At 42.5% G+C, this 16,746-nt stretch overlaps 1 protein-coding gene across 2 annotated transcripts in view; it reads right to left on the bottom strand.

Annotated features, from left to right (window-relative positions):
- Positions 1–1,205: 1,205 nt before the first annotated feature.
- Positions 1,206–16,746, bottom strand: part of ift74 (intraflagellar transport 74) — a 126,149-nt gene continuing 110,608 nt past the window's right edge. For both annotated transcript variants that reach the window (XM_080008332.1, XM_080008333.1), the window contains 3 exons: positions 3,400–3,525; positions 2,330–2,390; positions 1,206–1,700 (listed from right to left, as the gene is read on the bottom strand). In XM_080008332.1, coding sequence (XP_079864458.1) covers positions 1,585–1,700; positions 2,330–2,390; positions 3,400–3,525 — 303 coding nt within the window. In that variant the 3' untranslated portion in view covers positions 1,206–1,584. The remainder of the gene's footprint in view (positions 1,701–2,329; positions 2,391–3,399; positions 3,526–16,746) is intronic.

Raw genomic sequence — 16,746 nt, 5'->3', positions numbered from 1 at the left:
AACTTTTGATTGATTCTCTGTCATGCGACTAAGGACACCCAAACTACATCTATATAGTACTAGGACCTACACTACACATTCCACAGCCTTTCAATTTCACAATATAACTTCCTGTTTTAATATATATGATTTTATCAATTTCAAAGTTCAACAGCTTTTCTGTCATGTGACTTAGCACACACATCTGGGCCTATAAGGTACTAAGCCGTAGACTTCCTGTTCCACAGTCTTTCAATTTCAAAATAACTTCATGTTCCACAGCCTTTCGATTTCAAAATAAAAGTTACTGTGTTTATATGTATGATTTTATAAATTAAAAATTTCAATGGCTTCTGTAGGTCTATATTGTACTAGAATTTAGATTCCATGTTGCACAGTCTTTCTCACGCAGTTTGTCAGTATTCACCACACTAACATTTCCAATCGCCACACCCTATAACAGTGAAATACCACAGGTCCTAGCTCATCGATCAATCCGCTAAACGACCTAGTCCTAGGACCGGATCTTGGTCGTTAAGTGAGGAGTACCTATATATGATTTCAAAGTTCAATCGCTTTTCTGTCATGACTTAGGGCACCCAAACTTGGATTATACAGACCTGGACTACACATTCAACATTCTTTCAATTTCAAACAAAAACTCCTGTTTTTATTTATATATATATATATATATATATATATATATATATATATATATATATATATATATATATATATATATATATATATTTCAAAGTTCAATATCTTTTCTGTCATGTGACTTAGTACACCCAAAATAGGTCTATATAGTACTAGAACACACACTACATGTTGCAGTCTTTTAACTTAAAAATAAAGGTTGTGTTTTTATATATATATATATATATCTACATTTTAAAGTTCAACAGCTTTTCTGTCATGTGACTTAGGACACCCAAACTGGGTCTTCATAGTACTAGGACACACACTACTTGTTGCACAGCCTTTCAATTTCAGTTGAAAAAATTCAACCAGCCACAGACAAAGGTGTGCACGCACGCACGCGCACAGACATTGATTTGTCTCACCCGTGGTGATTCTCCCACTCTTGTAGTGTTTAGTTGTTTACAGACCAAAACACGGTAAGATAGTAGTACAAAGTGGGTGATGGTTGTGGTTCAAAAAGAATAAAAAAATTAATATAAAAAAATGAGACAAAAACAGAATGGAATACACTTACAACGAAACACATCATACAGATTTTAATGCCTGTATTTCAATGGAATGGAAAACTTGACAAAGTTCCTGATTTACATCTAAACACATTTACAAGAAAATAACTCAATTGGAACTATTCAAAATAAAACATTACTATAGACATTCTTGCGGAGGAACGTAGACTTTTACATTATTATTGTTCACATTAGTGATTTGTTATTAAGTTAGTATGTTGGAGCTGTAATGCTGAGCAATATGGTTGCCTCTTGGCATGTGAACAGCCTCTGTTACAAGTATTTCTCTCAGTGCTTCATAAAATTGAACAAATTGAGTGATATTGCAAATATGGCTTTTGCCACACAACACTTTGGAAAATTACACATCCTTCGTATGGTGCTGGACCGACGTTCAGCTCCTGTTGTTGTGCAACACATCGATGAGGCTCCTGTTGTAGTCCCTGAGTTGCTGGATTACGGTTCTGGTGACTGAGATATAGTCACTTTCCTGGGCTTTGGATGCGATAACTGACATGGGGACACCGGGGTCAAGGACAGATAATGGAACCGTGTTTTCCTAACGTGGGAACAGTTTTACTAGAAATGAATGACGATTGAAGATTTTGGGTGAAAACACTGGCATACCCAATAGATTGCTGAAACACCAAATGACATACCTAAAACGATTGGAATTCTGACAGGAGGAAACGGGCCTGCTTCAGCAGCAGCTTTGATATACTGTTAATACTCCTTCTCCAACTGGAATACGTTCTCTGATGGGGAAAATAAAACCCTCCCCAAAATGTGACTGACAGTAGTTTGCCAGTAGAATACCTCCACTTAAAAAAAACAGGGTTTGTGATTAACTGTGTTATTTAATTAAATTTAAAAAATAAAACAGTTACAATTGTTTTACGGAGACAAGTATGGCAATTCAATCAAATTACATGCTGATATTTATTTAATATGCATATGCACTGTAAGTAAATAATTTCTGCTTTCAGAAATATGAAAATGTAGACATTACATTTTACACAGACACAAGTTTTAGATATTACAATTGAAAAACATTTTTTTTTGTTTTGAAGGAAATTATTAACGTGTTACTACGTATATTTATAACTGAAATAACAAAAATAGGCACTCTCAAAAGATACAATCCTTCATGACAAAATTGTTCTGCTCCAAATGTTGCCACTTCCGTTCCAAGTTTGCCAACTGAAAAGAAAAGGAAAACATGCACACCACACACAGTGATACTAATTTGTATAACTATTTCAGTAAAAAAGTAACAAATATCATATATTTTAAGTCTTCTTTTAGATGATATGCTCCATTCATACAGTATGTTGATTTAAACAGAGTAAAAAGTGTAAAAAGTAAATATGATAAAAGCATTTAATTGTTATCGTCATGAAATACCTTAGAACCTTAGAAGTGTAAACATGTATAATGAGTTAATGTTGTGTTTAATTATTAACCTCTACATGAAAATAAACTGATTACATGTTATACTAAACCACAAATATTCAAGGTATATGTATAACACCCAAAAAAGGGAAGTAATGAAATAACAGAAAGGACTTAGATCTTCTACAAAAGCAGGCCCCAAAAAAGGAGAAAATCCAAATACATTTGAGACAAAGAGGTTCCAAGAATCGTGGAGACAGCTCTTTTCTAGGAAAGGAGAAGCTGTCTGGAACAGGCCAAGGCCATCTGCCCATATATGGTACAGCAGCTCTAAGAATCATAGATAAACCCTCTTCCAAGAAAAGGGAGGCCGCATGGTAACAAGGCTGCGATTGGTTCTTTAAGAACCACCCTCAAAAGCAGAGGCTGCCTGGTAACAGGACTATGAGCTGTGACTGGTCCACACCCCACAAAGACTGTGATTGGTTCTTTAAAACCCACCCCAAAAAAATAGAACCATGGTAACAAAACTGTAACTGGTTCCCGGCTCTTAAAGAAGCAGAACATGTAATTGGAGAATAGTACATCTTGGGATATAAGAAAACCCAAAAGGTTTGGTTAGTCAGTTGGACTCTGGAGTGCCTCTAAATGTTTATTGCTGTACTTGACGCTCGGATACACAATCAACGTTTTCGCATCAGAGTTTGTACAGCTCCAGTGTTTTTTCTTCCAAGTTTTTTGAGGCCAGAATGCATAGAAACGTTGTACAGACTTTTCACTGGCCCAGATCTGGACCTTTTTTGGTCATGACACTAACCTGAGCGTGGGTCTCATTCTCTTTCAGTTTGGCCTTCACATCATCATAGATCTGGTTTGCTTCCTGGAGAAGTTGCCTCAATGAATCACGTTGTTGAGTCAAGGACATGCGATCCCCTTGCAGTTTCTACACCAAAGACACAAAAGGATGGATTTTAGTTTGGTTACTTTAACCACGTATTACATTAGCAAAACCTATATATACATGTTTGTACTTGGATAGCTAGTGAGATAATATTCAAACAAAGAATCATGGGATTTAACAGAAACAAAGGTCTCTAAGATCCCCAAAAGATGTTGAAGTTTGTTGCTGAAAATACCACACAGATCATGCATTCGAACCATTCAAACATGCACCTTAACAATCATGTTCCAAAACGGGCTGTTTCTTTGTGTGTAGCTTTAAATGTAAATAAGATGCTAGGCCCCCAGTTCTGCGAGACACTGGGGTTTGAGCACAAGTTCCGGGTTCTGTGAGCCAATGGGGTTTGAGCTTTACTCCAGGTTCCACTGTATTTATTCTGTAAACGTTCACTGATTTCACCTTATCAGTCAACCGAAATCTGTTTCTGAACAAATTTGAGGATAAATAAATGCTTGGAGGCGCTACGATATAATACTGACCTTATACACCAGAGCCAAATGGGACCGTACACTCACCGGCGGACACACACACACACACACACACACACACACACACACACACACACACACACACACACACACACACACACACACACACACACACGTTTATTTGTCTCACCCGTGGTGATCCTCCCCCTCTTGGAATAGTGATTAGTTGTTTACAGACCAAAACATGGTAAGATAGTACTCCAAAGTGGTGGATGGTGGTGGTTCAAAAACAAAAAATGGCAAAAGGTGTGCTGCAATCTGGGTGGGCTGCGGAGAGTGCCGCCGGGGGCCTTCCGGGTGTGGGGGGTGGCTGTTGGTCTTTGACGTCTCTATGGCAGGGTTCCCAGGTGCTGGGGGTGGTGGAGGGCATGTATATCTGGCGGCCTGCTGGCATTCCTGCTGGCGGGGGGTGTAACATCGAGGTGCCCCGCGCTGAGCACGCGCTTCTACGTGTATGGGCACTTGGCACTCATGCCGGGTGGGGCGTGGGTGGGCATGGGAGTCCTGCCGGTTCGCCCGTGAGGTGGACAGCTCGGGTGGGTGTCAGTCTGTCGCCTTGGGGCCAGATCCGGGCCTGCGGTCCGTGGGTGTGCCTGCACCTGGGGGTTGGTTGTATGTGTGCGCCTTTTGGGTGAGGGGTCTCCTTATGCTCCCTGGGACTGGGTAATGCTCCTCGGGGCTTGGCGTGGGGGTTGCTCGACAGCCCTCTGACTTCTCTGGAGGCACGGGGGTCTTTTGTGGCCGCAGGGCAGGATAGTTAGGGCTTTCCTGAAGCCATAGGGTGTCTACAAGGCTGCCGAGTTCGGGGGGATTCGGGGCCCTTTCCGCTGCTTGAAGGTGACGCAGCATAATATCGACCTTCTACACCAGTACCAATGGGGATAAGTCATGTACACTCACCGGTGGACTTCACACACACACACACACACACACACACACACACACACACACACACACACACACACACACACACACACACACACACACACACACACACACACACACACACACACACACACGCGGTCCCATCACACACCACCGCACCTGCTTCGAGTGCACCCCAGAAATGCAACCCCCTGGTTGCATTCCTCTCCTTTCCTCCCTCATTTACTGCGATAACTATTACAGGAAGAGGCCATGTGACCAGTTGTAGTTCCAGTTTTGCTGCAGTTTTCCTGGACCTAATTAGCTATTTTCCAATACATGTTGTCGTCCAATGTTTATGTTTTGTGTAAATGTTGTTTGTTTCTATGTTTATTTGTCTCACCCGTGGTGATTCTCCCCCTCTTGGAGTAGTGATAAGTTGTTTATAGACCCAAAGATGACAAATAGTTCTCCAAAGAGGGGGGTTGGTGAAAAAAAAAAAAAATAATAATAATTATTATTTATATATATATATAAAGAGCAAAAAAAACCACTGGAATACACTTACAACCAAAGACACCATACAGACTTTAATGCCTGTATTTCAATGGAATGGAAAACAAAGTTGCTGATGTTTAGTAACATTACATCTCAACACATTTACTAGAAAATACAGTATGAGCCACTTGGAGCTGGAGGGTGAGAGATTCCCAGGCAGATAAGTGATTAGGGCGTGGCTGACCCATGCAAGATGGGTCGGTGACAGGATCGCGCTCGGACCCTGGCTGAAATTATATCCCCCACGATGATATAATTTTGCGACGGCGCCTGGCAATGTCCCCAAGCTGTTTTTGTGGAAAAGCAGTTGCAATGCTTTATCTGTCCCCCAGGGGAAGCAGTGGTTCGAAACATAAAGCAACCCGCGTGTAACGGATATTCCTGCATTTATTTATAGAAAAATAAACATGTTTTGGAACAGAACACACGTTCTGTACATATAATACAATAAATATATACATATATGATTTTAAAGAATAAATGGTTTGAAAGAATGAATGAATCCGTGTTTTTTGATATATAGATGTCTTTAATTGAATGAAACTAATGAAAACACTGTGCGTTATAATTTACCTAAAATAAATGTGAACTATTGCAACAAATTCGGTGAAAGTTCGGATATTTCCAAACCAGAAACCGTGGGTTGGTAAATCCATCCGCTGCGCTCTGAATGCTCGCACGGCCGCTTACAACGACGGTCTTGTATCTGGTAATATGGACAATTACAAAGCGGCGTCGTACAATCTGTGGAGGGCGGTGAGGGACGCCAAACAGACGTGCAGAGAGACTGTGGAGCTACAGATGGAGCGGGGGGACACGACGCTTGTGGGAGGGGCTGCGAACAATTACAAACTACAAGAGAAGCTCCTCCCCAGCCACGAGTGTGGACGCCTCCCTAGCCAACCAACTGAACTCCTTTTATGCGCGGTTTAAGTCTGGCAGCAACACCGCTAGCTCGCCGGCTAATTGGAGTTACACCGCTGGGGATGAGCGCGCACTCTCAGTGTCCGTGCACGAGGTCAGGAGAGCTTTGATGCGGGTGAACACCAAGAAAGCTGCGGGCCCAGATGGCATATCTGGGCGAGTACTGAAGACCTGTGCTAACCAGCTAGCTCTGGTGCTCACTACAATATTCAACATCTCCCTGGCTGAATCAGTGGTCCCGTCCTGCTTCAAGAGGTCCACCGTCGTTCCTGACCCGAAGATCGCCTCTCCAACCTGCCTGAATGACTACCGTCCGGTGGTCCTCACCTCGGTGGTCATGAAGTGTTTCGAGAGGCTGATTAAGGATTACATCTGCGCCTCCCTCCCCCGCACCTTGGACCCGTTGCAGTTCGCGTACCGGCAAAACAGATCCACGGATGACGCGGTCTCCCAGGTACTGCACACCACGCTCACGCACCTGGATGGCCAGAAGGGGGCCTATGTGAGAATGCTGTTCATCGATTATAGTTCAGCTTTCAACACCATAGTCCCCACCAGACTGGCTGTCAAGCTGATGGAGCTCGGATTGAATGCTCCGCTGTGCACCTGGATCCTGGACTTCCTCACAGGCCGCCCCCAGGTGGTCAAGGTGGGGAAGTACATGTCAAGCTCCCTCACCCTGAATACAGGATCCCCCCAGGGCTGCGTCCTCAGCCCCCTACTGTACTCCCTGTACACACATGACTGTGTGGCCAGGTCCAGCTCCAACACCATCATCAAGTTTGCTGACGACACCGTGGTCGTGGGCCTGATCACCGACTGCGATGAGAAGGCCTAGCGGAGGGGGTGGCTGACCTGTCACTCTGGTGCCAGGACAACAGCCTACACCTGAACGTCAGCAAAACCAAGGAGCTGATTGTGGACTTTAGGCGTGGATCACAATCGAGGACGCATGCGCCCTTGTGGATTAAAGGGACTTCTGTCGATAGGGTGAGCAGCTTCAGATATCTGGGAGTCCACATCACAGAGGACTTAACATGGACTGTACACACAGACACTCTGGTGAGAAAGGCGAGGCAGCGTCTCTACCACCTCAGGCAGCTGAGGAAATTCCGGGTCTCGGTGAGGATCCTCAAGTCCTTTTACTCTGGAGCAGTGGAGAGCATCCTGACAGGCAACATCACTGCCTGGTTTGGGAACTGTACTGCCCAGGACAGGCGGGCCCTGCAGAGGGTGGTGCGTTCAGCTGAACGTACCACTGGAACTACCCTCCCCCCCCTGCAGGAGCTATACACCATCGGGTGTAGTAGCAGAGCCCACAGGATCATGAAGGATCCTCATCACCCCAACAACGGACTGTTTCAGCTGCTGCGGTCAGGCAAGCGCCTCCGCAGTCACACAGCGAGAACAGAGAGACTGAGACGGAGTTTCTTCCCGCAAGCCATTAGATCTGTCAATGCTGACCTCACCAGGGGTCCTAACCGAGCCATAAACTAGGCTCCACTACCTACTGTACTGTATGTAGCATACTGTACCGCATACTGTGTCACTGTTCAGGGTTGTTCGTGATGCCGTATTGCTGCGCCGTACTGTTGTATACTGTGCTGTATTTTCCCAAACACTACCTCACTCTATTCACATTCACATGCCACTTTAATTCACATGCCACTTTAATTGCACATATCTGTATATACATAGGCATATTCCCTCTATCTATTCCACTTTATTTCATTTTATTTTTATTGTATTTTATTCTATATATTTTTATCTTATTCTATAAGTATTCAACTTACTGTATTACGTTTCAGGAGTCAGTTAGTCGGTCTATTAGAAAGGAATCTTTTACTTTTATTTCTTTTTTTTCCTAGGACATATTGTGTGCAATCACCGGGTGCGTTGCATTACATTTCACTGCATATATGTATGAAAGTATGTATATGTATGTGACAAATAAAAAAAAATCTTGAATCTTGAATCTTGAATTTAATCTCAATACCTAATGTATCGCAAAACCGGCCATACTGTGCGTTTTCGCGCTGCAGGAACGTTTTCATCGTTCTCAGGACTTTTTGGAAGAACCGTCCCTTTCATTGTGTCGCCGCTGCAGGCACTACTGTAGGGACGATCGTAGTTCTTAGAGAAATTCATTCAGCTTCTGCTCCAGCACGGGGACTGAACCTTCAGTAAAGGATGTGCCGGTAGGAAAAATAATAAAATACAATTTTTATTTTTATTGTCTATGTATTTATTTAATTATACGAAGTGAATTGAATGAAACAGAAAATCTCCAAGCGAGCGAGCCTGAGCTTTACGAAAGTGGGAACACAGTTTTAAATGACATCTTGTAAATCTAATATGAGTGAAGTTTTACAACAACTGGACTGATTATTTCTCATCTCAAATTTGTTCAGCAACTAATTTTAGTGGATTGATAAGGTAAAATAAATGAAAGTTACGGCGCAAACACAACACAGACTAGTACTGAAACCCTGCTGGACAATGTCTCATTCGCGTCACCAGTGCGAGGTTCTTGGGAGCTCCCCCAGGTCGTAGTGCCCCCGTGCGAAAACACCTTGTGTCGTATGATGAGGTCTCAGATGACATATATTCCCACTCATTTATATATATATATATATATACACACACACACACACGCGCGCACACACGTTTATTTGTCTCACCGTGGTGATTCTCCCCCTCTTAGAGTAGTGATTAATTGTTTACAGACCAGAACAAGGGCCTAAACCTACCTCAGATTAAGACCAGGGTTCGGGGAAAATCAAAGGATGAACTATTAATGCCTGTTACACAGCATGTGCACAGTATGCCGGTTAAGCATAATATACATTTCCACTGATTTACTGTTAATTGATAAATTTATGAACACAATCATGCTATCTTCAACACTTTCTTGTCTTCAACTCATTGTGTGAGAGGTGAACTTTACTCTGAGAAATGGAGCGTTTTTTTTTGTCCTACATGCTACCTGCCGTGTGCGCACCTTATAAGTTATTATTACTTATTACTACTACTCTATGGAGATACTTATTTTAAGTATATTATTAGTATCTATCGATCCCTGTTGCTTTTCATAACGACAACTAATGCACACACACAAGTGTAATTGACCATCCGTGCATTATGACTATTGATGTATGAGATCATTTTTATCTGTATTGCTCCATCACCCTTTATTGTCCTTATTATCCTTTCAGTTTTTTTTTTAATAATCATTTGTATCATAGCCTTCCAGTCTATAACTTTAAAACAAGGATACAGTACTTGTCTCTAATTGCCGCAGTACACATTTTTGAGTGACTATGAAGCAGACCGCAGACAAGGCCTTGGGCCATCTCTTTGTTTACACTTAATGGCCGGTCATTGTCTGTCACCCAACAGGGCTGTAAGCCCTAACACCTAACCCATACATATGCAAACACAGACCCATTGACTAAAATCTCCACTCCAATGGAGCAATCCACCCTTTCTCACTGAGAGGTGAAAATTTCTCTCTGTAGAGGGGCAATCAAATATCGAGTTTACTATCATATGGCGATTTATTTAATAGTTGGCAACTAATCCGTGAAGTAAACCATGCAGTTTAAACTGTATCAACAGCAAAACAATCTTGAGTGTTCAGAAGGACCCATATACTGTTTAGTCTCTTTAACGTTTGTACAAAATATTATTATATTCCTGGTGTTGATTTAATAGATCGACTTCTATCGATTGATTTCTAACATTTTATTATGCCATTGCTGTTTTTTGGAATTCGGAATATCAATCTATTAGAATGGGCGTGATGGGGGACCGTTTCTCCGACAGAGAGGCTCAAATGCAGAAATTTGTTGTGATATTTCACAAAAATTTCAAGTAAAATAAAAATGTGATATTTCAAAAACCCTCATTTTGTAAATAAAAAGGCAGAAGACTAAAACCTATAATTCCACACACTTGGCCACTTAAAAAAAAGGCTAGTAAAACTTTAAATCTCATCACTTTAATTTATAAATTATTGCATACCTGTTTTGTCTTACCTCTTACTAGTATATTGCAGTGTTTGTCTTACAACACTGTGTCTATCTTACCACTTAGTATGACACGTCATTGCGGTGGCCCACAGCTATTTAAGATGTCCACCATCGAGTTGACTCAGTCATTATTGTCTGTTTTATTTTGTCTTTCTTTTAGATTAATACTTTTATATTTCTTATACTCACTACTTCTTTCCATTTTAGATTTCAAAATGTTGTTTAAAAATAAACAGTTTAAATGCTCTTCAAATTCTGTTTTTAAATAGTTTTATTTTAATAAATACTATGCCCTTATTTTACGTATTTTGTAAAGTTGAGTTGAGCTCCCATTTTGAAATGAAACAGCTGTGCAACATGTAGATTAAAATAAATCATTCGACCTGTTCCCATTCATATGACAAAAAAACAATTGAATTTTGAAAGATGACCTCTGGTCAGGGTTCAAAGGACAATATCTCAGGTAATGAGTCAGGTTAGGGGTGAAAATCTGAAACCTCTCCCTAGAATGTGATTGTGTTTTGTTTAAGCACTTCCCATGCTTAGCTCTTAGCTTCGATGCTAGCTGTTCTATGTCTACTGAAGCCCTGGATGATGTAAATAAGGTCTGCAAAGCTGAACGGCATGTTTGAAAAAGTGAGTTTTTATAATGTCCCCCTTTAAGTTTTTACAATGAGTTGTGTAACTATTTAGCTGAAGATGTTATGGAATTTTTATCAACCTTTTTAAGCCCAAGGACCCCTTGGTGGATGGAGAAACAGAACAGGGATCGCAGAGATTTTTTAAAATTAAAGATTTGTGTTGCATTTTAAGCCTGGTCTATAATATATTTATAATGCTTTATGAATCTATTGAGATACTCAGGGGCAAATTCACAAAGGCATTACGCAGCTTTTGTGGCTGCTAAACCTGCCCAAATAACACAAAAAGTGTTAAATATTGTCTCAGTGCGCCAGGGCTATTTGTGCATTTTCAATTATTACTGTCACTGCAACCAAGGATAGCGATGCCTTAAACAGGTAGTGGTTTACAAAACGCACTCCAAAAGCAATTTCTTTAAATTTTGAATAAGTTATTCTACAAAAAACGCTTCACAAACATTGACAAAAACAGATCCATAATTCTATTAAACATAAAAGATGTCGAAAAAACAACGCAAAGTTATACGTAGAGAATAGCGATAAAGTAGTCAAAATTGGCATTGAATCTCATAGGACCATGGACAGCTCTCCTCAAATCCATTTAGATACGAGAAAAATTATTTCAAAATAAGGTTATCGTACACGGAGTATGAGGGCCACGCGAAAAAAATAAAAAATACCCCTGTGTTTCGAGAATAGAGGTCGGCATTCCGATGCAGGGGAAGGCCACGGCCACCCCGCCCCAAGTTTGGAGGTCCTATAGCCCCAGAGTCAGGCCGCTGAAATATATTTAATGAACGGTCATAATTTCTACATTGTAATATTAAGATTCAGTGAGATATTTTAAGTTAAAACTTTAAAAGTCACTGCATAAACCTAAGAATAATAAGTAAATTCAAATCTGAAAGGTATAGCGCATTTGAATGAGTGCAACTCTGCAGATTCACAATCAACAGCAAAACCTTATGGGTGCGTTTGTGTGGTCATATCATTAGCGCAATATGGTTTGTGAATCGGACACTAAGACGGCGCAAATAGCGGGTACAATTGATGCATGAGGTGTGCATGGTGTTGTTAGTGGCCACAATTCATTATTTGTGAATTTGCCCCTCCGTTATGATGCTTAAGCTTCCTGTGTGTTTTCATTTTAAGATTTAGATTTATTTCCGTTAGTTTAATTCCGTTAGTAGACTGGTCTGTGTGGAAAAAATACAGTGAAATCCACCTTTTTCTTGTTTATACAAATAGAATAAATGTTTCACCAATCTGAAATAGGGTTTGAAAGGTTGTTTAGGATTTTAACTATAATCTACTATAAGTACAGCAGTTTTTTAGTTTTGTCTAGACCTGGCCTTAAATGGACTAAACATGGACTATACATACAGACCCTCTGGTGAGAAAGGCGAGGCAGAGTCTTTACCACCTCAGACAGCTGAAGAAATTCAGGGTCTCGTGAGGATCCTCAAGGGTGGTGCGTTCAGTGGAACGTACCACTGGAACTACCCTCCCCTCCCTGCAGGACTTATACACCAGGAGGTGAAGTAGCAGAGCCCAGAGGATTATGAAGGATCCTCACCACCCCAACAACGGACTGTTCCATTGTCGGGCAAGAGCCTCCGCAATCACACAGCGAGGACAGAAAGTCGGGGAGGTGGAGTTTCTTCCCGTAAGCCATAACGGATGTACACAGAGATGTACAGAGGGACTGATGGTACAGAGCTACAGATGGAGCAATGGGACACCAGACGCTTGTGGCAGGGGCTGCAGACAATAACAAACTACAAGAGCAGCTCCTCCCCAGCCACGAGTGTGGACGCCTCCCTCCCTCCCTATGCGCGGTTTGAGTCTGGCAACAGCACCGCTAGCTCGCCGGCTAATTGGAGTTACACCGCTGGGGAGGAGCGCGCACCCTCATTGTCCGAGCATGACGTCAGCAGGGCTCTGATGCGGGTGAACACCAGGAAAGCTGCAGGCCCAGATGGCATATCTGGACGAGTACTGAAGACCTGTGCTAACCAGCTAGCCCCGGTGTTCACTACAATATTCAACATCTCACTGGCTGAATCAGTGGTCCCATCCTGCTTCAAGAGGTCCACCGTCTTTCCTGTCCCGAGGATCGCCTCTCCAGCCTGCCTGAATGACTACCGTCCGGTGGCCCTCAACTCGGTGGTCATGAAGTGTTTTAGAGAAACAGTCTTTATTCGTCACGCAACACACCACACTACAACACATGCTTGCACACACACACATGCACATGCTTTGATGGTGGCCGGTGAAATGGATCGTCTGCATTTGACCCATCCTGGCTTGTCCTTCCTCCGGGGGCACAGCCAGGAGCAGTGGGCAGCATATGTAGATGCGCCCGGGGACCAGGTGATAAGTGTCCATCGCTGGTCAGATGATGATGGGTGCATGTTTTTGGTGGGGGTCCTTACTGACGTGAGGTGGAGGACACCCCATGTGAGCACGGGGAGAACATGCAAACTCCACACAGAAAGGCTCCTATTTGGGAGATAACCCGCTGACGCACGGTGCCAACAGCGCCCCAGGCGGGAATCGAACCCAGGACCTTCTTGCTGTGAGGCAGCAGGGCAATGCCAAGGTGGCGTGCCAAGGTTTTGAGAGGCTGATTAAGGATTATATCTACGCATCCCTCCCCTGCACCTTGGACCTGTTGCAGTTCACGTACCAGCGGACAGATCCACAGATGACGCGGTCTCCCAGGTACTGCACACCACGCTCACCCACCTGGATGGCCGGAAGGGGGCCTATGTGAGATTGCTGTTCATCGATTATAGTTCAGCTTTCAATACCATAGTCCCCTCCTGACTGGCTGTCAAACTTGGACTGAATACTCCGCTGTGTGCCTGGATCCTGAGCTTCCTCACCACCCCAACAACGGACTGTTCCAGCTGCTGAGGTCAGGCAAGGGCCTCCGCAGTCAGACAGTGAGAACAGAGAGACTGAGACTGAGTTTTCTCCCGCAAGCCAAGCCACTTTATCTATTCTGTACCCCCACCCTGCATTACCCTTGAGTTCTTATTTTACTTTATTTCATTTTATTCTATATATTTTTATTTTATTCTATAGCATTCGACTTACTGCATTACGTTTTAGGAATCAGTTAGTTGGTCAAGTAGAAATTCTTAGGCAGCTCCTATGTTCAGTCTAGGACATATTGTGTATAATCACCGGGTGCGTTGCATTGACATTTCACTACATATATGTATGAAAGTATATATATGTATGTGATGAATAAACCTCTTGAATCTTGATTAAGGACTGTCAATGCTGAACTTACCATGGGCCCTCACTGAGACACACACATAAGCCCCACTGCCTTACTATACCATATGTTGCATACTGTACTGCATTCTGTCACTGTACTGAGTTATAGCATACCGTGCTGTATTGCTGTTGCTGAATGCATGTATGTGCCGTACTGTTGTATATGCTGTACTGTATATCTCAACACACACTATCTCTCTCTATTCACATGCCACTTTACTGCAGATATCTGTATATACATAATAGTCTATTCCTCTTATCTCTATTTTGTATTGCCACTCATTATATCGCCTTTTTACTCTTATTTTATTCTATTTACTAGCCGAATTACATTTTAGGAATGAGTTAGTCTGGTTAATGACATTTCCCTGAATATTAGGTATGCTCATATGTGTATGTGATAAATAAACATCTTGAAATTGTCAGTGTCGAAAATACTGTGAAATCCACATTTTCTCTGTTAGAATGAATAAAAATTAGTTGTCATGAATCTGAAATAGGTTTTTACATGTTTAATGTCAATATAATAATACAAACCAATTACCATGTGTTTTTATTGAAGTTCAGTCATGTACCTTGAATTTCTGTCAGAGACAGTACGTTTCTGAAAATTTTGAGGATTTTGAACTCCAGAAGCTGCTAATCGGCTTGAGCCGATATCTGAAATAAAAGTCCATACTTGATATATTAACCTCTTGCGACAATTGTTTGACCAAAATGCATGAACATCCCTTTAAGATATGAAAACTTGATTTTAATAATATTCACTCGCTTGCTCTCATGCTGCTTAATGTTGTTTCGCAATTGGAAAAGTGAAAAGTAAATAAGGCAACTTTCGATGACTCTTTCTCACTGAAACAGGGAACATGAATAGCTTAACGCAGCCAGAAACACATAACATACCTATTTTACTTTTATTCTCTAGGGTTTTAATATATTTCATATTTATATTCTGCTTTTATTCATTTTTTTTATTTTACAGTGATCAAGGATCTAATAAAAAACAAGGCAGGTATCACATAATTTCCAGTGTCACTTCTCGCGTGTGTTTGTGGCAATTGGAAAAGTGGGAAGACTTGTGATGGATTAGATAATTCAATATAAAATCAGAATTTTATTGGCTTATGTTAAGATTTTCCAAAATTTCCAAGATGGCGGAAAAAATATATATTTTTTTAAATTTTCTTTGTTTAAAAGTTTCAGGTCTCTAGGTTGATCGGGGCAGGAATGAGGTTTTTAAGCTTGACGGCTTATAATAGCGCCCCTGGGGAGGCTGCTTGCTGTTGTGGGTCTGGGTTGGGGTGTGGGGGGCGGCTCTCGGCCTTTTGCTCCTGCTGCCCAGCTTCTCTTCGGCGGGCGCCCCGGGTGCTGGAGGGCCTGTATATCTGGCGGCCTGCTGGCATCGGCGGGGGCAGGGGGGCTAACATCCAGGTGCTCCGCGCTGAGCACACTCTGCTATGTGTGTGGGCACTTGGCGCTCACGCTGGGTGGGGCGTCTGGTTGGCTGCAGTGGGGTGGGCCTCCCCTTTATGCGGGGCGTGGGAGTCCTGGGTTGGTTGTATGTGTGCGCTCCTGGGGTGCGGGGTCTCCTCGTGCTCCCTGAGACTGGGTAATGCTGCTCGGGGCTGGGTGTGGGGGTTGCTCCATGGCCCTCTGGCTTCTCTGGGGGCCCGGTGGTCTTCTGTGGCCGCAGGGCAGGGTGCTCGGGGCTTTCCTGCAGCCGTAGGGTGTCTACAAGGCTGTACACAACCCCACCTGCTTCGATTCACCCCAGCACCCTCCTGGTTGCATTCCTCTCCTTTCCTCCCTCATTTACTGCCATAACTTTGACAGGAAGAGGCCATGTGACCAGTTGTAGTTCCAGTTTTCCTGGACCTAATTGAGGGTTTTTCAATACATGTTGTCTTCCAATTTTTTTGTGTAAATGTTGTTTATTTTTATGTTTATTTGTCTCACCCGTGGTGATTCTCCCCCTCTTGGAGTAGTGATCAGTTGTTTATAGACCCAAACATGATAAATAATTCTCCAAAGAGGGGGGTTGGTGGTGGTTCTCTTTAACCAAAAACTGTGCTAGATAGAGCTAGAAATGCTAGAAATAGAGCTGCACTCTCAGTGACCGGTGACCGTTTGTTGGGTCGTGTAGGGCAAGGATGACATAGTGACTGAAACGTGAGCGCTTGATGCTGTGTGGGGCAACAATGACCGAGTGACGTAATGACGAGTTTCTGTGATTACTTATATGTAGTTATCCATTGAATTCCAAGTCCTTGAAACGCATCGTGGACTTCTACAGTTTGTATGCTACGACTGCCTCGAATCCCACAAAGTAAGGAGGGACATAACAAACAGAATGCCTTTATTTATAAAAAGAAAGAGATAAAATATCAATGAAAACCCCTGCCACAGACA

The sequence above is a fragment of the Zeus faber genome (genome assembly GCF_960531495.2).
Source record: "Zeus faber genome assembly, chromosome: 10".
Lineage (NCBI taxonomy): Eukaryota > Metazoa > Chordata > Actinopteri > Zeiformes > Zeidae > Zeus > Zeus faber.
Note: the sequence above shows the minus strand (reverse complement) of the source record. Positions and strands in the feature narration are given on the sequence as shown.